Raw genomic sequence first — 24,798 nt, forward strand, 5'->3', positions numbered from 1 at the left:
ACCACCAAAAAAGTGCACCATGTCATGTCTTTAGAAAATGCATGGCTGGATGCCCCATGTGAGTTTTTTCCAAACTCTTAGTGCACATATCTCCAGGACCAACACAATTCCCTGCTTTAAACAATAAAGTACACTTAGAACTCATTAGGTACTTGGTGGAAACCTTTATACTGCATAAATGATTTTCTCCTAAGGCTATCCATGAATTACATAATCCTTAGCTGACAACACAACTTTATCTGCCATATTTGTTTCTAGCCAATCATCCTTAGAAATACCAAAAACATATCGTTCACCGCTGACCTGACACCAGCTATAATAGCAAGTTCATTACTCTCATCCTTGGAATGACTGTCACCTATTTCAGCAGGAAGGCTTTACAAGCAGATTGCCACCTTTGTTTACTTTCCTGGAACATGTACAACAGGAAGGTCATACTCCTGCTACCAAAAAAACAAACCTAGCATGCTGTTTAATTCCACTGACCTCTTGGCAATAAAATACTAACAAGAGATGATCTGACCTAATCCTCTTGACGATAAAATGCCAACAAGAGATGATCAGACCTAAGCCTTTTGATGATAAAATGCCAACAAGAGATGATCAGACCTAAACCTTGACATGCAGCCTCATTAATACTTCCTGCCGTGTTCAATCACCCAGACATATGCTAGCAACTCTTTTTCAAACCCACATATTTCCTCTCCGTAGTGTTAATTGTACAGAATGAAAACACCACATTCCATTCTTCTTAACCCCTTCCACACAAAGAAGGGCTTTGGAGCATTTATAATATCAAGCCATTTGTTGGTCCTCTGTCCACACAAACCCAGCATCGTACCTAGGTAGTTTCATTAAAGGAGTTCTACTTTCTCTCTGTAATTGTACACAGACTTATAATAACAAATGACAACACCTTTTCCTTTGAGTCTGTGGAAGGAGCATTGCGACTAGCTTATACCAATGATTTCCTGGGTATTATTCCCTCACCTGAAATACTATGTCCAACTATTTCCCTTCCATTAGAAACAACTTATTATTTTTCAGAACCAACCCACACTTGCATTACCTCTAACATACTTCACTCTCGTACTCCCCATGATCTTTTTCACTCTTCAAATACACCAAGATATCATCATGAGAACATCACACAAAATAATTAATCTTTAAAACAAATTTACCTTGCTGTCTGAACGACATATACTGCAGATGCCAGACTAAGTGGCATCCTTTTAAACTGAAACAACCCAAGTGGTTTCAGGAATGCAGTCAAATATTTAGATTCTGGCAGTACGTCTGTCTGAGGATAGACGATAAGTGGATTGCATATCCAGGGTTGAAAACATAGAGGCACCTTCTAGCATGGCCAGCAGTTCATTTTGTTAGATAATGAGCGACTGTCAACAATAATGTCACTGTTGAGTGTTCCGAAGAACCACATACAACAATAGATCATATCCATTCTTGAGATTCAGGGTCTGATCTAGATATCCCGTCAGCCATATCACGATCTTATTATAGCCTATGGGGATCGTAATACGGCGGACGGGAAATCCATCACGTTTGTGAAGGAGTAACCCCTCCTCCAGGATCTAAATCAAGCCCTCAGTAGCCTCAATGATGTAAGCTTTTATTCATTTATGTAATATGTCTCTTAGCTCCTTCATCACATTAGTTGGTTTCTTCATGAAATGATTAATTGATTGCCAATACTTGCTCCTCAGCACAAGGTTTTAAGATTATCCTTAATTCCCATTGGTCTCCCCGCTCTAGTACATTGACTCCTTTTTCAACTACATACATTTTAATGTTAGCATTCCTATTTCTTGATAGCAAATTTACTCTGCAAAAACCTAAAATGTCCATTGTGTCCTTTAAAGGAGTGAAACCTTACTTCTGCCTTTTCTAACTCTGACAAACTAATCACAGTGCCAAACTTGTCATTACATCTTTCTTTAGTAATAATGGTGCTTGAAACTCCACAATTAGCCATCAAGGAGAAATCTTTCCCTAATATCCCTACCTCGCTCTGGGACAGGCTCTTTGGTGGATTTGCTTTGACAATGTCTTTCTCTAGCTAATCTCCCTCTTTGCTATAATCATCACCAGTATGCTTTTCAATTGTACTGCCTTCATAACCATCTTAAACACATCCAGTGTTGCATCTACAATTGCTCATATTATTTCTAGTATCTCTACATACTATAGCGAAATGCCTCATCCTCCCAAACTTCTTACAACCTTTCCCAGCTGTAGGGCATAATTTTGAAGAGGTTACAAGACTGTAACTACCACACTTAAAAACATTTAATTTACATTTTCTTCATATTTGACTCTTTCTTGGTTGTATATTTAGTCACAGTGCATACATCATGAGGTTTTCTTTTCCTTATTGACTGACTCTGACTGTACTATAGCTTTGGCCATAGTTATGGCTTCATGAAGAGTGGGGAAACCAATAATCCATAGGTTCTCCTGTAGTCTCCTGCTCCTTATATTGTTGATGATGTTGCTGATTATCTAGTCTCTAATCATTTTGTCATTCATGTTCCCAAAATTATCCAATCTGAATAAGAACCGAAGACCATTTAAGAAGTCATCGAACAAATTTCCTTGGTTTATTTCCAGTGTAAAACCTGTATCACTTCAGAGCGGTGCTATCTCTTGGTTTCAAATGTTTTTCCAGTCTCATTATTGCCTCTGGTCAGTTTGAATGGTGAACTAGCTTCAGGCCAACAGCAATATGAAGGACTAGGGGAGTTGAATTGGTGAGTGAAGAAGATAGTCTTGTTGCACACAGGTTGGACATTCACTTGGTAAATCAAGACTACATATGCAGAAGGTTGAGAGTTGTTGCTTCGGTCTGTGGAATGTATACTCAGGAGGTGTAAAGAGAAGAGCAGTGGTGCCGGTGGAGGGATGGGACCTGAATGTGAGGAAAGGGAGGTGAGATATGTCGCACCAAGAGTGGGTATGAAAGTTTATGAACCTGGAGAAGGAGAGGCAGAGCTAGAAGGGGAGGTTGGTGATGGGGGAAGATTGAGTCTTTGGATCCCATGGGTGCGGCAGGGGCATAGATTGCTAGATTATTAGGTAACAGGGGACTGAGAAAATGAGATTGGAAGGAGAGGCTCAAATGTAGCATTAGAAAATATGTTTTCAGTGAAAGGGCACTGAACCCACGAAGCAATGAATCCCACAGTGGAAGTGACGGAGACAACAGAACTACAGGCCCATGTTTAGAAAGTTGTAGGAAGGGTGTTACTACCACGTTTATGGTACCTATCACTATAGGCAGCACTATCTAAGTGTGCAGTGGGGCTGCCAATTCCTGCAGCAAGAAGAGAACCTTCACCGTTCTATGCATCACTCTGAAGGCCCGCCCCTTCCTGTTGTGATTCCCACCTTCAATCAAGAATCAAGAAGTACTTCCTGAAGGTGGTGGACACTTCCCTGGGATGGAAAAGACAGCAGTAACCCCTCCTTTCATGTCAGGTGTTTAGAGGTGTTTCTTCCTCTGTGATATTGTAATCCCACTAAGGCACAGTACCAAATATTCTACGTTTCACCTTAAAATTGGCTCTAAATGAAAAAAGATATAGAGAATGAAGATAGACCGAGACAAAGAGAATGATAATTGTACAAAGGTAAAGCTTATAAAAGTTGAGAGTAAGTCACATGCACATGAAGGTTTTTGTACCTTGAGCCGAATTTGGGGTTTGTAAGTAATAATTGGGAAATGTGGCTTATGTCACCACCTGTGTGTAATACACATATGTGCTAAGCCTTTTAATTTTTATGTTTTCTTTTGTTTTTCTTTACTGCAGTGCGTCTGGAAGCGGTCCAAGGACTGTCAGCGCAAAACATCACGTCCCAGAGTGCCTTGATGTCATGGAGGGGTGTGAGTGGTGCCACTGGATATCGTATCTCCTGGAGGCTTCTGTCAGGTGGGTTGTGCTGCATACCATGGCTAAGGTGGGGACTGTGTTTCTATAAAGCAAGGAGAAGTTGCAGCAGTTCTAGGGCATCATTGGATACCATATCTCCCGGACATTCCTGTCAGTTGGGTCACCCCATGTGTGCAGCATAGGCAGGGACCGTGCTTCCATAAGATGAGGCAAGGGAGCAGTCTTAGGAGACCAATGGAAACCACATCTCTAGGAGACTCCTGTTGGATAGGTCATGCCCTGGCCTGGTTCAGGGAGTGCGCAGACACTAGCTGCAGGCTCTATGTATTAGCCTGCTCTCAAGGTTTAGTGCTGAGAGTGAGAGTGTGGAGCTCAATGGTGAATGGACCAGGCATTAAAACAACACAATAGTACTCATAAAGGGTGGCAGATTGCGAGTGATGGGCAAGGGCAGTGGGGATGAAGGCTACTCTACATGCACCCTATCCAGGGCTCCAGTCTGCTCCCAATGGACAGCAAATGCATAACTTATTTTGGGGTCTTTCTATCTATCTCTTGACTAACAAGGGTTAAATCTCATCTAACTTGTTTGATCTAGAAGGTGTTATCGCCATATGGGTTGAACTTATACAAATTATAAATACAAATATGCACTGGCCTGTTCAACCACTAGTTCAATCATTCATCAATTTATTTGGTTATTCTGTAATTTATTTAATAATGTATAATTTTTGTGTTCATTTGTTCAGTCGTTGATTCGTCAATTTCTTTAACCAGTTATTCACTCAGTTATTCAATCCTTCTTTAATTTACTTGCAGGTGAATCTGTTTAGTGCTTCACTCTTTTTGATTTATTCATTCATTCACTCATTCAGATACTCATTCATCAATTTGTTTATTCATTGAGTGTTTTTCATTCATTCTGTCATTCATTTTTCATTAAATTCATTTAATACATTTGGTTGTTATTTTGTTTGTTCTGTTCAATCATGTATTTGTGCATGAGCTTTTTCATCAACCATATATTAATGTCAAGGTTTTCAGGCAAGCTAAGATTTTTAACTGATTGGGTGGACTACAGTAAGATTTCATACTATCTTCGCACTAACCAACATAAAGAAAGGTACCAGTGACCTTGCATGTTGGGTCGACTCCTGTAGATGTGAATTGAGGATAAAGATGTTTTGACGACCCCCATACCAGACCTAATTCTGGGCCACTTATCCACCACTGATGGCATAACCAGCACAAAATTACTATTTCAAAGGCTCAAAGTACATGAGAGCAGGGCACAGTCTTTAATACTTGTGTTTCCACTCCCACTGAGTGGCAGACCCATGCCTGAAGCTTTATGAAATTGTCAAACTGGTAACATGGTATTTGTACAGCTTGCCTGTTCAAAAGGGGTGCTGTGCCCTATTTGGGATGAAAGTGTTTCTGCATGCTAATGAGGTTATGTGCTATTTGCCAAATGTTTATGCCAGCTTGTGTTGTTGCACCTTAGACTCTTGTTGCTGCTTGTGCAGATCTGCTGGTAGCTACCCTCTCTGAGTTCCAGACCGATCACAGTGGATTTCTTCATTATTACTGGATCCATGTCTACCTTTAGGATTCTGGTCCATGTTGGCCCTGGCACCCCATTTCTAAATCATCGCTTCCCGCAGAGCACAGAAGCCTCCACTTCAGACTGATATCTTAAATTTTAGAAGAGATGAGTCAAAATGAACAGCTGCTGCCTTCTACTGTCCTCCAAATAAGTAGAAAACCATTTGCAAAAAACAGAAGGCTCGTAAATATTCGGTGCTGTCATATTCAGCTGGTTCTTAATAAAGTCACCCCCAATCTTAAGGAATGTTTTGGAGAGAGAAGGTGTCCTTTGAGTGGTGCTGCCAAGAGGATGGCCATTAGCCCCCAACACCTCACCAAAATGTACAGATTTGAACACGATTAATGCAGGGAAGTGGCTGCCATCATTAAATGTTATAATGAAAAAGGAGGGACAGTGAGTAATTGGAAAACTGCTATTGGAACATCAATACAACTATGACAAGAGACACTGAAGAGATAGAATTGAAAATGTGAACTCTGGAAAAGACAGCTGTAAGTAATCCAGAATTTCTGATTCAGGGGGCCTTTCAGAGACTGCAATGAGTAAAAAGAATTTACAGGAAAGCAACACTGAGAAGGTGGCAAATGGGGCAGGCTCCTAGCAGCAGAGGTTACAGAGCTACCAGACATTGAGAGGGGATGACAAAGAATTGCACCATGAACAGACGTAAATGAACCATATCATTGCTAGTTATAATATAGTGTTTTGCCCAACACCATCAGACTCGCATTATGAGTGTCTGTTGGACTTCCTGCATAATTAAATACTCCCCACGCTATCCAGAGAGCAAAAGCTAGAATTGAAAACTATTCACAGTGCAAGTGGTGAAGGACGGTATTGAATTAATGCCTACCCCTGGTTCAGATGGCCTTCAGTCTGCATTTTACTAGATGTTGTCACACTGCTGGCTCCTAAGTTCCTTGAGGTGTACATCTGAGCTCAGACTACAGGTAGATTTCCCCTAACAACACAAGAGGTAATCATAGTGGTGGATGCCAAAGTCTGATCAGGACAAGGTGGTACAACCCTTGTTCATACACCAATCTTTGTTAAATTCAGATTGCAAGACTTTAAGCAAGACATTAACAAATAGGACATTACCACTACTCCATGCATTAGTTTAACCTGACCAAAACGGATTAATCCCAGGAAGGAGCATATCACCCAACCTAAGGAGATTAATATACCTCATGGCAGCCGTACCAATGACCGAGCAAGTCACCTGGCTAATGTTGCTCAATATGGAAAAAACATTGACTCACTGACTTGCGATAATCTAGATCAAATGCATGAGCTTTGGTCTGGGATTTATAAGCTAGATTTAGCTATTGTTTGGTGATCTGACTGCAAAAGCCAGGACAGGAGAATTGTTTTGCACCAATAGACAGTAGGCAAGGGCACCTGTCAGGGATTCACATTGTCTCCATTACAGTTAACCATTGTAAAGGAATCCCTAGCTTGCCTGGTTCTCCAAAGGACCAGAGAGAAAGGAATCACTATGGCAAGCATGGAACATACTATCTCCCTGACATTTTTCTTTACATCAGAAACCTACGGGTAGATGTAAACCCAATAATAACAATAATAGATCAGTCTAGTGTTGTGTAGGTTTACGGATCATCTGGGGGAAATCTTGTCTTTTTCCTTTGAAGCCACAATATGGAGACACAGTGATGTCAACAAGGACACTAAGATGGACGTCGGACACATTTTAATACCTAGTGCATCACAACAGAGACAACCTACTAGAAGGCAACATGGGAGAGGCACTTGCAGCTCTGAGGAAATCAGTGGCAATCTGGTATTCACTGCATTTTCAATAGGGTAACATTCTCCAAAATAATTATGTTACTCCGTCTACTGTATTTTTATGACTATTACAATAATTATGCCAATGGGACTTCTTAAGGAACTGTAATCACCATTAGTGAACTTGATGTGGGGTGCGGACAGATGCAGGGCGGCAAGGGAGAATGTGCAACAGTCAGTGACTAAATGGAGGCTGGAGGCACCCGACTATTAACTTTGTTATATTGCATTCTGTAGGAAGTTGGCTCTGTATGTGCTATTTCAAAGTAAGGAATAGCATGCACAGAGTCCAAGGGTTCCCCTTAGAGGTAAAATAGTGGTAAAAAGAGATAATACTAATGCTCTATTTTGTGGTAGTGTGGTCGAGCAGTAGGCTTATCCAAGGAGTAGTGTTAAGCATTTGTTGTACATACACATAGCCAATAAATGAGGTACACACACTCAGAGACAAATCCAGCCAATAGGTTTTTATATAGAAAAATATCTTTTCTTAGTTTATTTTAAGAACCACAGGTTCAAATTCTACATGTAATAGCTCATTCGAAAGGTATTGCAGGTAAGTACTTTAGGAACTTCAAATCATCAAAATTGCATGTATACTTTTCAAGTTATTCACAAATAGCTGTTTTAAAAGTGGACACAGTGCAATTTTCACAGTTCCTAGGGGAGGTAAGTATTTGTTAGTTTTACCAGGTAAGTAAGACACTTACAGGGTTCAGTTCTTGGTCCAAGGTAGCCCACCGTTGGGGGTTCAGAGCAACCCCAAAGTCACCACACCAGCAGCTCAGGGCCGGTCAGGTGCAGAGTTCAAAGTGGTGCCCAAAACACATAGGCTAGAATGGAGAGAAGGGGGTGCCCCGGTTCCGGTCTGCTTGCAGGTAAGTACCCGCGTCTTCGGAGGGCAGACCAGGGGGGTTTTGTAGGGCACCGGGGGGGGACACAAGTCCACACAGAAATTTCACCCTCAGCGGCGCGGGGGCGGCCGGGTGCAGTGTAGAAACAAGCGTCGGGTTCGCAATGTTAGTCTATGAGAGATCTCGGGATCTCTTCAGCGCTGCAGGCAGGCAAGGGGGGGGTTCCTCGGGGAAACCTCCACTTGGGCAAGGGAGAGGGACTCCTGGGGGTCACTTCTCCAGTGAAAGTCCGGTCCTTCAGGTCCTGGGGGCTGCGGGTGCAGGGTCTCTCCCAGGCGTCGGGACTTTAGGTTCAAAGAGTCGCGGTCAGGGGAAGCCTCGGGATTCCCTCTGCAGGCGGCGCTGTGGGGGCTCAGGGGGGACAGGTTTTGGTACTCACAGTATCAGAGTAGTCCTGGGGTCCCTCCTGAGGTGTTGGATCGCCACCAGCCGAGTCGGGGTCGCCGGGTGCAGTGTTGCAAGTCTCACGCTTCTTGCGGGGAGCTTGCAGGGTTCTTTAAAGCTGCTGGGAACAAAGTTGCAGCTTTTCTTGGAGCAGGTCCGCTGTCCTCGGGAGTTTCTTGTCTTTTCGAAGCAGGGGCAGTCCTCAGAGGATGTCGAGGTCGCTGGTCCCTTTGGAAGGCGTCGCTGGAGCAGGATCTTTGGAAGGCAGGAGACAGGCCGGTGAGTTTCTGGAGCCAAGGCAGTTGTCGTCTTCTGGTCTTCCGCTGCAGGGGTTTTCAGCTGGGCAGTCCTTCTTCTTGTAGTTGCAGGAATCTAATTTTCTAGGGTTCAGGGTAGCCCTTAAATACTAAATTTAAGGGCGTGTTTAGGTCTGGGGGGTTAGTAGCCAATGGCTACTAGCCCTGAGGGTGGGTACACCCTCTTTGTGCCCCCTCCCAAGGGGAGGGGGTCACAATCCTAACCCTATTGGGGGAATCCTCCATCTGCAAGATGGAGGATTTCTAAAAGTTAGAGTCACCTCAGCTCAGGACACCTTAGGGGCTGTCCTGACTGGCCAGTGACTCCTCCTTGTTTTTCTCATTATTTTCTCCGGCCTTGCCGCCAAAAGTGGGGGCCTGGCCGGAGGGGGCGGGCAACTCCACTAGCTGGAGTGTCCTGCTGGGTTGGCACAAAGGAGGTGAGCCTTTGAGGCTCACCGCCAGGTGTGACAATTCCTGCCTGGGGGAGGTGTTAGCATCTCCACCCAGTGCAGGCTTTGTTACTGGCCTCAGAGTGACAAAGGCACTCTCCCCATGGGGCCAGCAACATGTCTCGGTTTGTGGCAGGCTGCTAGAACTAGTCAGCCTACACAGACAGTCGGTTAAGTTTCAGGGGGCACCTCTAAGGTGCCCTCTGTGGTGTATTTTACAATAAAATGTACACTGTCATCAGTGTGCATTTATTGTGCTGAGAAGTTTGATACCAAACTTCCCAGTTTTCAGTGTAGCCATTATGGTGCTGTGGAGTTCGTGTTTGACAGACTCCCAGACCATATACTCTTATGGCTACCCTGCACTTACAATGTCTAAGGTTTTGTTTAGACACTGTAGGGGTACCATGCTCATGCACTGGTACCCTCACCTATGGTATAGTGCACCCTGCCTTAGGGCTGTAAGGCCTGCTAGAGGGGTGTCTTACCTATACTGCATAGGCAGTGAGAGGCTGGCATGGCACCCTGAGGGGAGTGCCATGTCGACTTACTCGTTTTGTCCTCACTAGCACACACAAGCTGGCAAGCAGTGTGTCTGTGCTGAGTGAGAGGTCTCCAGGGTGGCATAAGACATGCTGCAGCCCTTAGAGACCTTCCTTGGCATCAGGGCCCTTGGTACTAGAAGTACCAGTTACAAGGGACTTATCTGGATGCCAGGGTCTGCCAATTGTGGATACAAAAGTACAGGTTAGGGAAAGAACACTGGTGCTGGGGCCTGGTTAGCAGGCCTCAGCACACTTTCAATTGTAAACATAGCATCAGCAAAGGCAAAAAGTCAGGGGGCAACCATGCCAAGGAGGCATTTCCTTACACAACCCCCCCCCAAACGAAAGAGGATGAGACTAACCTTTCCCAAGAGAGTCTTCATTTTCTAAGTGGAAGAACCTGGAAAGGCCATCTGCATTGGCATGGGCAGTCCCAGGTCTGTGTTCCACTATGAAGTCCATTCCCTGTAGGGAGATGGACCACCTCAACAGTTTAGGATTTTCACCTTTCATTTGCATCAGCCATTTGAGAGGTCTGTGGTCAGTTTGAACTAGGAAGTGAGTCCCAAAGAGGTATGGTCTCAGCTTCTTCAGGGACCAAACCACAGCAAAGGCCTCCCTCTCAATGGCACTCCAACGCTGCTCCCTGGGGAGTAACCTCCTGCTAATGAAAGCAACAGGCTGGTCAAGGCCATCATCATTTGTTTGGGACAAAACTGCCCCTATCCCATGTTCAGAGGCATCAGTCTGCACAATGAACTGCTTAGAATAATCTGGAGCTTTGAGAACTGGTGCTGAGCACATTGCCTGTTTCAGGGTGTCAAAGGCCTGTTGGCAGTCCACAGTCCAGTTTACTTTCTTGGGCATTTTCTTGGAGGTGAGTTCAGTGAGGGCTGTCACAATGGATCCATATCCCTTCACAAACCTCCTGTAATACCCAGTCAAGCCAAGGAATGCCCTGACTTGAGTCTGGGTTTTTGGAGCTACCCAGTCCAGAATAGTCTGGATCTTGGGTTGGAGTGGCTGAACTTGGCCTCCACCTACAAGGTGTCCCAAGTAAACCACAGTTCCCTGCCCTATCTGGCATTTGGATGCCTTGATAGAGAGGCCTGCAGATTGCAGAGCCTTCAAAACCTTCCTCAGGTGGACCAGGTGATCCTGCCAGGTGGAGCTAAAGACAGCAATATCATCAAGATAAGCTGTGCTAAAGGACTCCAAGCCAGCAAGGACTTGATTCACCAACCTTTGGAAGGTGGCAGGGGCATTCTTTAAACCAAAGGGCATAACAGTAAACTGATAATGCCCATCAGGTGTGGAGAATGCTGTCTTTTCTTTTGCTCCAGGTGCCATTTTTATTTGCCAGTACCCTGCTGTCAAGTCAAAGGTACTTAGAAATTTGGCAGCACCTAATTTATCAATGAGCTCATCAGCTCTTGGAATTGGATGGGCATCTGTCTTGGTGACAGAATTGAGCCCTCTGTAGTCCACACAAAACCTCATCTCTTTCTTTCCATCTTTGGTGTGAGGTTTGGGGACTAAGACCACTGGGCTAGCCCAGGGGCTGTCAGAGCGCTCAATCACTCCCAATTCCAGCATCTTGTGGACTTCCACCTTGATGCTTTCCTTAACCTGGTCAGACTGTCTGAAGATTTTGTTCTTGACAGGCATGCTGTCTCCTGTGTCCACATCATGGGTACACAGGTGTGTCTGACCAGGGGTTAGGGAGAAAAGCTCAGGAAACTGTTGTAGGACTCTCCTACAATCAGCCTGCTGTTGGCCAGAGAGGGTGTCTGAGTAGATCACTCCATCTACTGTGCCATCTTTTGGGTCTGATGACAGAAGATCAGGGAGAGGTTCACTCTCTGCCTCCTGATCCTCATCTGTTACCATCAACAGATTCACATCAGCCCTGTCATGGAAGAGCTTAAGGCGGTTCACATGGATCACCCTCTTGGGGCTCCTGCTTGTGCCCAGGTCCACCAGGTAGGTGACCTGACTCTTCCTTTCTAGTACTGGGTAAGGGCCACTCCATTTGTCCTGGAGTGCCCTGGGAGCCACAGGCTCCAGAACCCAGACTTTCTGCCCTGGTTGGAACTCAACCAGTGCAGCCTTTTGGTCATACCAAAACTTCTGGAGTTGTTGGCTGGCCTCAAGGTTTTTGGTTGCCTTTTCCATGTACTCTGCCATTCTAGAGCGAAGGCCAAGTACATAGTCCACTATGTCCTGTTTAGGCTCATGGAGAGGTCTCTCCCAGCCTTCTTTAACAAGGGCAAGTGGTCCCCTTACAGGATGACCAAACAGAAGTTCAAAGGGTGAGAACCCTACTCCCTTCTGTGGTACCTCCCTGTAAGCGAAAAGCAGACATGGCAGGAGGACATCCCATCTCCTTTTGAGTTTTTCTGGGAGCCCCATGATCATGCCCTTTAATGTCTTGTTGAATCTCTCAACCAAGCCATTAGTTTGTGGATGGTATGGTGTAGTGAATTTATAAGTCACTCCACACTCATTCCACATGTGCTTTAGGTATGCTGACATGAAGTTGGTACCTCTGTCAGACACCACCTCCTTAGGGAAACCCACTCTGGTAAAGATACCAATGAGGGCCTTGGCTACTGCAGGGGCAGTAGTCGACCTAAGGGGAATAGCTTCAGGATACCTGGTAGCATGATCCACTACTACCAGGATATACATATTTCCTGAGGCTGTGGGAGGTTCTAGTGGACCAACTATGTCCACACCCACTCTTTCAAAGGGCACCCCCACCACTGGAAGTGGAATGAGGGGGGCCTTTGGATGCCCACCTGTCTTACCACTGGCTTGACAGGTGGGGCAGGAGAGGCAAAACTCCTTAACCATGTTGGACATATTGGGCCAGTAGAAGTGGTTGACTAACCTCTCCCACGTCTTGGTTTGTCCCAAATGTCCAGCAAGGGGAATGTCATGGGCCAATGTTAGGATGAACTTCCTGAACAGCTGAGGCACTACCACTCTCCTAGTGGCACCAGGTTTGGGGTCTCTGGCCTCAGTGTACAGGAGTCCATCTTCCCAATAGACCCTATGTGTTCCATTTTTCTTGCCTTTGGACTCTTCAGCAGCTTGCTGCCTAAGGCCTTCAAGAGAGGGACAGGTTTCTTGTCCCTTACACAGCTCCTCCCTTGAGGGTCCCCCTGGGCCTAAGAGCTCAACCTGGTAAGGTTCAAGCTCCAAAGGCTCAGTTCCCTCAGAGGGCAGAACTTCTTCCTGAGAAGAGAGGTTCCCTTTCTTTTGCTGTGTTGCAGTTGGTTTCCCAACTGACTTTCTTGTTCTCTTGGTAGGCTGGGCCATCTTTCCAGACTCCAGCTCTACTTTTTCACCCTGTGCCTTGCACTGTGCTCTTGTTTTCACACACACCAGTTCAGGGATACCCAGCATTGCTGCATGGGTTTTTAGTTCTACCTCAGCCCATGCTGAGGACTCCAGGTCATTTCCAAGCAGACAGTCCACTGGGATATTTGAGGAGACCACCACCTGTTTCAGGCCATTGACCCCTCCCCATTCTAAAGTAACCATTGCCATGGGATGTACTTTTCTCTGATTGTCAGCGTTGGTGACTGTGTAAGTTTTTCCAGTCAGGTATTGGCCAGGGGAAACCAGTTTCTCTGTCACCATGGTGACACTGGCACCTGTATCCCTCAGGCCCTCTATTCTAGTCCCATTAATTAAGAGTTGCTGTCTGTATTTTTGCATGTTAGGCGGCCAGACAGCTAGTGTGGCTAAATCCACCCCACCCTCAGAAACTAGAGTAGCTTCAGTGTGGACCCTGATTTGCTCTGGGCACACTGTTGATCCCACTTGGAGACTAGCCATACCAGTGTTACCTGGATGGGAGTTTGGAGTGGAACCTTTCTTGGGACAGGCCTTGTCTCCAGTTTGGTGTCCATGCTGTTTACAGCTATGACACCAGGCCTTTTTGGGATCAAAGTTTTTACCCTTGTACCCATTGTTTTGTGAAGAGGCTCTGGGCCCACCCTCCTGTGCAGGTTTTTGGGGGCCTGTAGAAGACTCTTTACTATTTTTAGTTTTGGTTGTCTCATCACCCTTCCCCTGGGGAGTCTTTGTGACCCCTTTCTTTTGGTCACCCCCTGTTGAAGTCTTGGACACCCTTGTCTTGACCCAATGGTCCGCCTTCTTTCCCAATTCTTGGGGAGAAATTGGTCCTAGGTCTACCAGATGCTGATGCAGTTTATCATTGAAACAATTACTTAACAGGTGTTCTTTCACAAATAAATTGTACAGCCCATCATAATTACTTACACCACTGCCTTGAATCCAACCATCTAGTGTTTTCACTGAGTAGTCTACAAAGTCAACCCAGGTCTGGCTCGAGGATTTTTGAGCCCCCCTGAATCTAATCCTATACTCCTCAGTGGAGAATCCAAAGCCCTCAATCAGGGTACCCTTCATGAGGTCATAAGATTCTGCATCTTGTCCAGAGAGTGTGAGGAGTCTATCCCTACACTTTCCTGTGAACATTTCCCAAAGGAGAGCACCCCAGTGAGATCTGTTCACTTTTCTGGTTACACAAGCCCTCTCAAAAGCTGTGAACCATTTGGTGATGTCATCACCATCTTCATATTTAGTTACAATCCCTTTGGGGATTTTCAACATGTCAGGAGAATCTCTGACCCTATTTATGTTGCTGCCACCATTGATGGGTCCTAGGCCCATCTCTTGTCTTTCCCTCTCTATGGCTAGGATCTGTCTTTCCAAAGCCAATCTTTTGGCCATCCTGGCTAACTGGATGTCCTCTTCACTGGGGCTATCCTCAGTGATTTCAGAGGTGTTGGTCTCTCCTGTGAGGGAACCAGCATCTCTGACTATTATTTTTGGAGTCAGGGTTTGAGGGACCCTGTTCTCCCTAGATAGGATTGGTAGGGGGGAATTGTCCTCCAAGTCACTATCCTCTTCCTCTGAGTTGCCACCCTCAGAGGGGTTGGCCTTTTCAAACTCTGCCAAAAGCTCCTGGAGCTGTACTTTGGTAGGTTTGGGGCCCATTGCTATTTTCTTTAGTTTACAGAGTGACCTTAGCTCTCTCATCTGTAGATGGAGGTAAGGTGTGGTGTCGAGTTCCACCACATTCACATCTGTGCTAGACATTATGCTTCTAAAAGTTGGAATACTTTTTAAGAAACTAAAACTGGTTCTAGAATCTAATTCAAACTTTTACAAACTTTTAAACTCTAAAAGAAATGCTAAACAGGATCTAACACAAGGCCCTAGCAGGTCTTTTAAGAATTTAGAAAACTTTTCAAATTGCAAAAATCAATTTCTAATGACAATTTTGGAATTTGTCGTGTGATCAGGTATTGGCTGAGTAGTCCAGCAAATGCAAAGTCTTGTACCCCACCGCTGATCCACCAATGTAGGAAGTTGGCTCTGTATGTGCTATTTCAAAGTAAGGAATAGCATGCACAGAGTCCAAGGGTTCCCCTTAGAGGTAAAATAGTGGTAAAAAGAGATAATACTAATGCTCTATTTTGTGGTAGTGTGGTCGAGCAGTAGGCTTATCCAAGGAGTAGTGTTAAGCATTTGTTGTACATACACATAGCCAATAAATGAGGTACACACACTCAGAGACAAATCCAGCCAATAGGTTTTTATATAGAAAAATATCTTTTCTTAGTTTATTTTAAGAACCACAGGTTCAAATTCTACATGTAATAGCTCATTCGAAAGGTATTGCAGGTAAGTACTTTAGGAACTTCAAATCATCAAAATTGCATGTATACTTTTCAAGTTATTCACAAATAGCTGTTTTAAAAGTGGACACAGTGCAATTTTCACAGTTCCTAGGGGAGGTAAGTATTTGTTAGTTTTACCAGGTAAGTAAGACACTTACAGGGTTCAGTTCTTGGTCCAAGGTAGCCCACCGTTGGGGGTTCAGAGCAACCCCAAAGTCACCACACCAGCAGCTCAGGGCCGGTCAGGTGCAGAGTTCAAAGTGGTGCCCAAAACACATAGGCTAGAATGGAGAGAAGGGGGTGCCCCGGTTCCGGTCTGCTTGCAGGTAAGTACCCGCGTCTTCGGAGGGCAGACCAGGGGGGTTTTGTAGGGCACCGGGGGGGGACACAAGTCCACACAGAAATTTCACCCTCAGCGGCGCGGGGGCGGCCGGGTGCAGTGTAGAAACAAGCGTCGGGTTCGCAATGTTAGTCTATGAGAGATCTCGGGATCTCTTCAGCGCTGCAGGCAGGCAAGGGGGGGGTTCCTCGGGGAAACCTCCACTTGGGCAAGGGAGAGGGACTCCTGGGGGTCACTTCTCCAGTGAAAGTCCGGTCCTTCAGGTCCTGGGGGCTGCGGGTGCAGGGTCTCTCCCAGGCGTCGGGACTTTAGGTTCAAAGAGTCGCGGTCAGGGGAAGCCTCGGGATTCCCTCTGCAGGCGGCGCTGTGGGGGCTCAGGGGGGACAGGTTTTGGTACTCACAGTATCAGAGTAGTCCTGGGGTCCCTCCTGAGGTGTTGGATCGCCACCAGCCGAGTCGGGGTCGCCGGGTGCAGTGTTGCAAGTCTCACGCTTCTTGCGGGGAGCTTGCAGGGTTCTTTAAAGCTGCTGGGAACAAAGTTGCAGCTTTTCTTGGAGCAGGTCCGCTGTCCTCGGGAGTTTCTTGTCTTTTCGAAGCAGGGGCAGTCCTCAGAGGATGTCGAGGTCGCTGGTCCCTTTGGAAGGCGTCGCTGGAGCAGGATCTTTGGAAGGCAGGAGACAGGCCGGTGAGTTTCTGGAGCCAAGGCAGTTGTCGTCTTCTGGTCTTCCGCTGCAGGGGTTTTCAGCTGGGCAGTCCTTCTTCTTGTAGTTGCAGGAATCTAATTTTCTAGGGTTCAGGGTAGCCCTTAAATACTAAATTTAAGGGCGTGTTTAGGTCTGGGGGGTTAGTAGCCAATGGCTACTAGCCCTGAGGGTGGGTACACCCTCTTTGTGCCCCCTCCCAAGGGGAGGGGGTCACAATCCTAACCCTATTGGGGGAATCCTCCATCTGCAAGATGGAGGATTTCTAAAAGTTAGAGTCACCTCAGCTCAGGACACCTTAGGGGCTGTCCTGACTGGCCAGTGACTCCTCCTTGTTTTTCTCATTATTTTCTCCGGCCTTGCCGCCAAAAGTGGGGGCCTGGCCGGAGGGGGCGGGCAACTCCACTAGCTGGAGTGTCCTGCTGGGTTGGCACAAAGGAGGTGAGCCTTTGAGGCTCACCGCCAGGTGTGACAATTCCTGCCTGGGGGAGGTGTTAGCATCTCCACCCAGTGCAGGCTTTGTTACTGGCCTCAGAGTGACAAAGGCACTCTCCCCATGGGGCCAGCAACATGTCTCGGTTTGTGGCAGGCTGCTAGAACTAGTCAGCCTACACAGACAGTCGGTTAAGTTTCAGGGGGCACCTCTAAGGTGCCCTCTGTGGTGTATTTTACAATAAAATGTACACTGTCATCAGTGTGCATTTATTGTGCTGAGAAGTTTGATACCAAACTTCCCAGTTTTCAGTGTAGCCATTATGGTGCTGTGGAGTTCGTGTTTGACAGACTCCCAGACCATATACTCTTATGGCTACCCTGCACTTACAATGTCTAAGGTTTTGTTTAGACACTGTAGGGGTACCATGCTCATGCACTGGTACCCTCACCTATGGTATAGTGCACCCTGCCTTAGGGCTGTAAGGCCTGCTAGAGGGGTGTCTTACCTATACTGCATAGGCAGTGAGAGGCTGGCATGGCACCCTGAGGGGAGTGCCATGTCGACTTACTCGTTTTGTCCTCACTAGCACACACAAGCTGGCAAGCAGTGTGTCTGTGCTGAGTGAGAGGTCTCCAGGGTGGCATAAGACATGCTGCAGCCCTTAGAGACCTTCCTTGGCATCAGGGCCCTTGGTACTAGAAGTACCAGTTACAAGGGACTTATCTGGATGCCAGGGTCTGCCAATTGTGGATACAAAAGTACAGGTTAGGGAAAGAACACTGGTGCTGGGGCCTGGTTAGCAGGCCTCAGCACACTTTCAATTGTAAACATAGCATCAGCAAAGGCAAAAAGTCAGGGGGCAACCATGCCAAGGAGGCATTTCCTTACACATTCCAACTACAATGTGTGACCAACTTGTTCATTATGCACAGAAATGGAGAGATCTACTGTTGATGGTAGCAGAGGCAATTTGGGCAAACAAAGAGAACAAGTCTCCCAATGCTGGAAACCCTGCTTGAAAAGAACTCAAATAAAGCCATCATACACATGGTGCATCCCCCTGAGATACCTTCCAAGATTTCACAAGTTAGAACACCAAGTAGACATAAACAAAATGGTTATGTAAATAAACAACATGGTTGAGAGCTAGCTTAAAAAAAGCAGGATACCTGTATTCAACAAATGTCCTATGCACCTTTCTGCAGGTTAGGGGGTGTAGTAAGGGCAACTATGGAAACTTAGAATCAAGCAATGACCCACTGGATAGTGACAACCCTATACCAGGCACACCTCAAACACAATGAAGGAATCTTCTGGATGTAAAGCTCAAATGGTAACGCAAGGTGGGTTTGACATACTGGACGAGGAATGGTTCCAAGTGAATGAATATACCACAAGGGTATCCAGTAAATGCTGATTTATACATAGTCAGGTCAATTTCCCTCACCAGAACTAATTGACTCTGAGAACGTTAAGATGGACACAAGAATAAAAGACTAATACCCTAAGTGCAACAGAGCTAAAGGCGTTTTTTTCCATTTCTACTATGCCCAATCCCTGGGCCCAAAAGGATGAAATATAACTCTATTTGTTGTCTTAGCCCAAATCATAGCAAAACGCTGTATTTCCATGTCTTGGAAATCGACCAAGGTGCCAGGCAGAAAGGTCTGGTTGAAGGAAACACAAAAGTGGGCAGGAGCGGAATGTGTGGTGGTGGAACAGACAACCGTCCACTTGAGTGACAGATATTGCTGAGAGTATGAGAACCAATGTTGTTGGAACCAGAAAGGCTTGTTGTGTATAGAATCCTCCTAGTAACGTTTCCAAAAAGAACTCAGTTAGAAAAGCAGTCAATTGATCAATAGGTAAGCATGTCAGTACACTAAAGTGATGGCACTAAGGCCCACATTTTGACATCGGCGGTAAACACCGCCTTCCGCCGCAGCGACGGCCGCCAAAAGACCGTCACCGCGGCTACCAGCCATCCGCCATATTATGACCACAGCCGGATTTCCGCCACAAGAAGGGCGGAAATCTGGCTGTGGCCATACTGGCAGATGGCGGTAAGGTGGTGCTGCTACCACCACCAGCGCCACGCCAGTAGACCGCCGCCAGCCGTATTATGACAAATAATACAGCCTGGCGTATTCTGCTGGCGGGCGCTGCTGGCAGTAGCAGTGTCCCGTCCCGTCTTCTGCCAGAGAACCCCCTTGATCCAGGTAAGTCAGGTCTCTGACAGGGGAGGGGGCGAGGGGTGTTGTGTGTGGGGGTGTGTGCATGTATGTGTGAGTGTGTGCGTGAATGCGCATGTGTGTTTAGTGTTGGATGCATGCGTGCGTGACTCTATTGAAGTGTGAGTGAGTGCGTGACTTTATTGAAGTGTGAGTGCATGAATGTATGGAATTCGGAATGCGTATCTGCGTGTATGTTTTGAAGGGTGTGAGGATGTTTGTGTGAATGGATGAATGCATGCGTGTATGTATGTGTGAATGAGTGTGTGTTTGCGTGTGTGTGAAGGGGAGGTGTGGATGTAGGAGGGTGGTGGGTTGTTTGGAGGGGTGGGGTGAAGGACACCTATCAGTGACAGGGAAGGCATTCCCTGTCACTGATAGGGCCTACCATGGTTTTCATGGCGTCACAAACGCCACGTATGCCACAAAAACCATGGTGGTAGACGAGGTCATAATTCCGCAGGCGGCACAATGGCAGCCGCCGGGCTGGAGATGGTTATCTCCAGCCAGGCGGCTGCTACCGCCATGGCGGTCGGAGTGGTACATTGGCGGGTTCGCTTCTTGTGTCATAACTTCCTGGACACTACTTTGCAGTGACACTATTTTGTGTATCACAAATTGCCACTGTCATCCAACTGCAACAAGCCACCGACTTGTGAGGTTATAAAGTTGTACCTTTTATAACTGCATTTAATGTTCTCTTTTGTCCTAACTGTGTGAGATATCATACAGCATATGTATAAAAACCTTCCAACAATTATGGAATGAACTAATAACACAACTTAATATAATGGTTATAAAAAGATAAGGTGGTTCCCGAGGAAGATCTAGGGGGTGATTCATCAACATTGATCCCACTGAAGGTCCCACAATCTACATTTCTTCATCTCCTTATGGCTTTCAGATGTGGTAGCAAATGTCTATTTTTTTCTGCAAACTCTAGTCTGCAGTACAATGGCGGGGGGATCAGTGAGGCAGCACCTCACCCAACTTTCAATTCCCTAACCTTCCAGAGCTATCAGATGTCTCCCTGACCACTTGTTGTACACCCAGATCCTGATATTTACAACACACGGTCATTTACATCTGGTACTGGTATGTTTTGGAGAACTGAGACAAGGACTAACCATGTTTACTTTTCATCCAATCTGATTCCCCTTGTAGTTGGCTACAAAATGCAAGGGGCAGCAAAAGTATTTTAAAGGCGATCTTGAGACAAAAATATATTTTTAATGACTCGAGTTCATATCTCAAGCCATTTTTAGGCCCAACCTAGTACAGACCATGATCAGAAATCCTGCTAAATGCTGCACTAGATCTCATGGTCTCTTAATAATTGAAAAACCCAAAATGTGCAATCTTATATGATGGTCAATCATGTGAAATGTTAGTGAAAACCTGCTCCTTTTGTCTAATCAAGCTTGCGTTCATTCTCAATTTCAGGCCAAGGTGAGCAAGACGATGAAGTGGAAGGAGACCTGAACTCCTACTTGATCCAGAACCTTCTGCCCAGTACCATCTACAGTGTGACAGTCACTCCCCTCTATGGCAACAGCGAAGGCAGAGGGGCCTCGGCTGAGATCAGAACAGGTTGGTGGAACCAAAGCCTTAGGGGCTTCCTTGGTGGAAGGTGACAGAGGAGGGCTGCCATCCACATGTGCGCGCTCAAGTGATAGTGGCAGTGGTTCAGAAATTTGATTTCCGGCATGTGGCCACCTAACTCTGATTGTTTCCAGTGTGGTCCACTTGAGGTTTTATACTCATCTACCCCAAAGCATCAATTATGTGTATATTACTGATGTTCTTGGTATGAATATTCTAACACTTGCGAACAATGAATCTGTTGGCGATTGATGCAAAATTTCCACAGTGGTAATGAGGTAGGTGTTAAAATAAAATAGCTGCTCCCAACCAAATGCAAACACTCAGACATCCTGTACACTCAACCTCTAGCTTGGAACATACTTTCTTTCTATCACCATAATGAACAATTGCCACTTTTTCATTATTAATTATGGAGCTTTGGTTTAGACACCTCTTGAAAAAAATGATTTATGCAAAATGTGTAAGATACTCCTAGAAACAAAACCTGGCTACTGAATGAGTGTGTTGAATGCCTGAGTGTTTATAGATAGGCAGCTCTTACAACTGAATTAGGTGTGATGCAGTTTTTGTAAAATCATATTTTTGATATTTAAAAAAGATCTTAGAAATAAAAAGTGTGGTTCTTTTCAACTGCCATGACTTATGATGGATGGTAATTGTAGTGTTATGCTATCCTTTGAAAATCATATATTAATATTAAGAAAAGGGATTAATTGCACTCCACCAAATGCAACTGCTGACAACTTGAAAGGAAGTGGTGCATCAGCAAAAAACAGAAGACCGCACCGCTTTCAGGACCGCTCTGAACCAGTACTAGCGGTGTCGGAGAGAAACCAAAAAGAATGCACTAGCAGACCACATTGAAGCCAGCACAAACCACAGCAAACAACTCTTCGCCATCGGGAAGGTGTTCACGAATCCCGCAGACACCGAGAACTACATCACTCCCTCCCAGGAACTGCGCAACAACCTCGCAGATTTCTTCCACAACAAGATCTCAGCCATCTCCGAAAACTTTGAATGCCAACCCTCCATTGCAGACAGCATCAGCCAGCTCACATGCACAAACATGAACCCCAAACACCTTCTCACCCACTGGGCACTCCTCACCACACAAATCACTATCTCCATCATGAACTCTGTACAATCGGGAGCACCCACGAACCCTTGCCCCCACCATGTCGTCAACCTCGGAAGCAGAACAATCGGAGACAAGCTCAGGAAGATCCTCAATACCTCCATCACCACAGCCTCCTTCCTGGTGGTCTGGAAACATGCTCAAGTGAGGCCCCTCCTGGAAGAACCATCCGCTGACCCAACCTAGAAGACCACAACCTCCTAGACCCCTCCTAATGTGGATTTCGAGCATACCACTGCACAGAGACAGCCCTGATTGCAGCAGCCTCATTTGACACCATCTCCCACCACATCCAGATCAACAGACTCCACCACATCGGGATTCAAGGAAATGCCTTCAGATGGATTGCCTTGTACCACACCGGCAGAACCCAAAGGATCCATCTCCCATCTTTCACCTCAGAGCCCAGGAAGATGATCTTTGGAGTCCCCCAAGGATCATCCTTTAGCCGGACCCTCTTCAACACCTACATGACCCCTCTGGATGTCACTGTCACATCACACAGACTCAACATCATCTCCTACACCGAAGACACACAGCTCATCCTCTCACTGTCTGAAGAACCCTCCACCATAAAAGCTAACTTCCACAGATGCATGGTGAATGTAGCAGACTTGATGAAGGAAAACTATCCCAAACTCAACACAGATAAAATTTAAGTCCTCATATTTAGGAACAACACCTCACCATGGACTGACACATGGTGACCCGTGAGCTTGGCACACCCCTGCCCCAAGAGACCATACCCGCAACCTCAGCATCATCCTGGATAGCAAGCTGTCCATAAAGAAACAAGTCGACACAGTCTCATCCGCCTGCTTTTACACCCTTCCCATGCTCCTCAAGCTCTTCAGGTGGCTCCCCGCAGACACCAGAAGTGCTGTTACACAGGCCTTCATTATCAGTAGACTGGAGTATGGAAACACACTCTACGTAGGAAACACAGCACACCTCCTGAAAGACTACAAACAATACAGAACTCAGCGGCAAGACTCGTACTCGACCTCTTTAAATGGACCCACATCACACCTCATCTCAAGAAACTACACTGGCTCCCAATTCAGAAGAGATGCCAGTTCAAGATGCTGACCCACGCCCACAAGGCCCTGCACAACGAAGGACCAGCATACATCAACAAATGCCTGACCTTCCAGCAACCAACCAGACACCACTGATCAGCTTCCCTCTCCCTTGCAGGCACCGCACAGATCCGTCAAGCCAACAGCGAAAGATGCTCCTTCTCGTACCTGCCAGCCAAGGCTTGGAACAACCTCCTCATCTCAGGACTGCACTGATTCAGCGAATCAGAAGAGAGCTAAAGACCTGGATGTTCGAATGATCATACCACAATGCAGCAGCATACAGCTCCAGCGCCTTGAACACCTCATGGGTGATTTGCTGCACGCTATAAATGTTTGATGGATTGATTAATTAATAATAGCCCACCTTGGAGAGGCATTCGTACTAATTGTGAGTGTTTCCATAAAATCCATGTGAGTCATCTTTCCTCCTCAACTGCCCGGCATCACAAGATACACAATTCCTTTTCCACTTTCGTCATTAAAGTAAAGTGAAATATTTGCCCATCCAGGCTGCCTTGTAGGCCCTAAATATGAGTCGGGTAGAGGGGAATTATCAATAATAAGTGGGTCATAGTCCCCACACTCAGATTTACCTGGTGTAGGAACAATGGACCCTACTTTACCGGCCAGAATATCCAGTCATTAAAAATGCTTTGGGAATAGGCAGCATTACAGTCTCAACTTATTTTTCTTCCTGTGCTCGGCCCTGAGACATAGCCCGGGCTGGACTGGCCATAACAGGCATTGGGCGTTTCCTCGGGAGGCTAGAAGGGGGGGGGGGCAGTTTTGCAGCATTGGGGGCCGGTTTTTTACTGGGGGCTGGTTTTGCAGCGATGCTGCGACATTGGCCTCCAGTATCAAAGCAGCCGTGCTTCAAGCTAGCAGTCCCCTCAGGCCCCCAGGTCTGTCAAAATTGCCAGAGCTGCTTTGGGTTCCCAGTCCAGCCCGGGACATAGCGCTCCCCTGCTAGATCACAATCTCCTCTGCCCTTCCCACCTTTTCCACTATCCCCCCCTCTGCATGAGCCCCGCTCACATCACGCTTATCACCTGGTCGGAGAGGCTCCCATATGGAATTCTGCTCTGCTCAGGCGTGGGTGAGCCATAGTTCTGTGTCGCTTTTATTGGCCAGAAAATCTAGATGGTAAAATCTGAAGCCTGGACCAGTTTTTCTGCTTCTACCTCACCCTTAACTGAGGCACCCCCCCACTTGGTGCCCCCTCTTATGGGATTCCAGAAACTCAGACCACACTGGTTGATCTTTATGGAAGAATCGAGGCCGCAGTTTATTTAGGCAATTTCCAACTTACAAGCGATCCGTACACACCAAGGGCCAGATGTAGCAAGCATTTTGCATGGTGCAAACAGCGAATTTTGCTGTTTGCGCCATGCAAAACACACATCGCGATGCTCATTCCCATTTTGTGAGTCGGTAACCTGGTTACCCACTCGCAAAATGGGAATGCGACTCGCAAATAGGAAGGGTTGTTCCATGTGAATGGCTCTGAAAAAATAAAACAAAAACGTTTTATTTTTTTGTGTGTATTGCAACTCGTTTTCCTTTAAGGAAAACGGGCTGCAATACAAAAAAAAACTGCTTTATTAAAAAGCAGTCACAGACATGGTGGT

General features: G+C 46.2%; 1 protein-coding gene across 1 annotated transcript in view; it reads left to right on the top strand.

The window, feature by feature from the left end:
• COL7A1 (collagen type VII alpha 1 chain) overlaps window positions 1-24,798 on the top strand; it is a 618,941-nt gene that overhangs the window by 206,871 nt on the left and 387,272 nt on the right. The window contains exons 11-12 of the mRNA XM_069207404.1: window positions 3,828-3,947; window positions 20,789-20,935. Coding sequence (XP_069063505.1) covers window positions 3,828-3,947; window positions 20,789-20,935 — 267 coding nt within the window. The remainder of the gene's footprint in view (window positions 1-3,827; window positions 3,948-20,788; window positions 20,936-24,798) is intronic.

This window comes from Pleurodeles waltl, chromosome 9, assembly GCF_031143425.1.
Source record: "Pleurodeles waltl isolate 20211129_DDA chromosome 9, aPleWal1.hap1.20221129, whole genome shotgun sequence".
NCBI lineage: Eukaryota > Metazoa > Chordata > Amphibia > Caudata > Salamandridae > Pleurodeles > Pleurodeles waltl.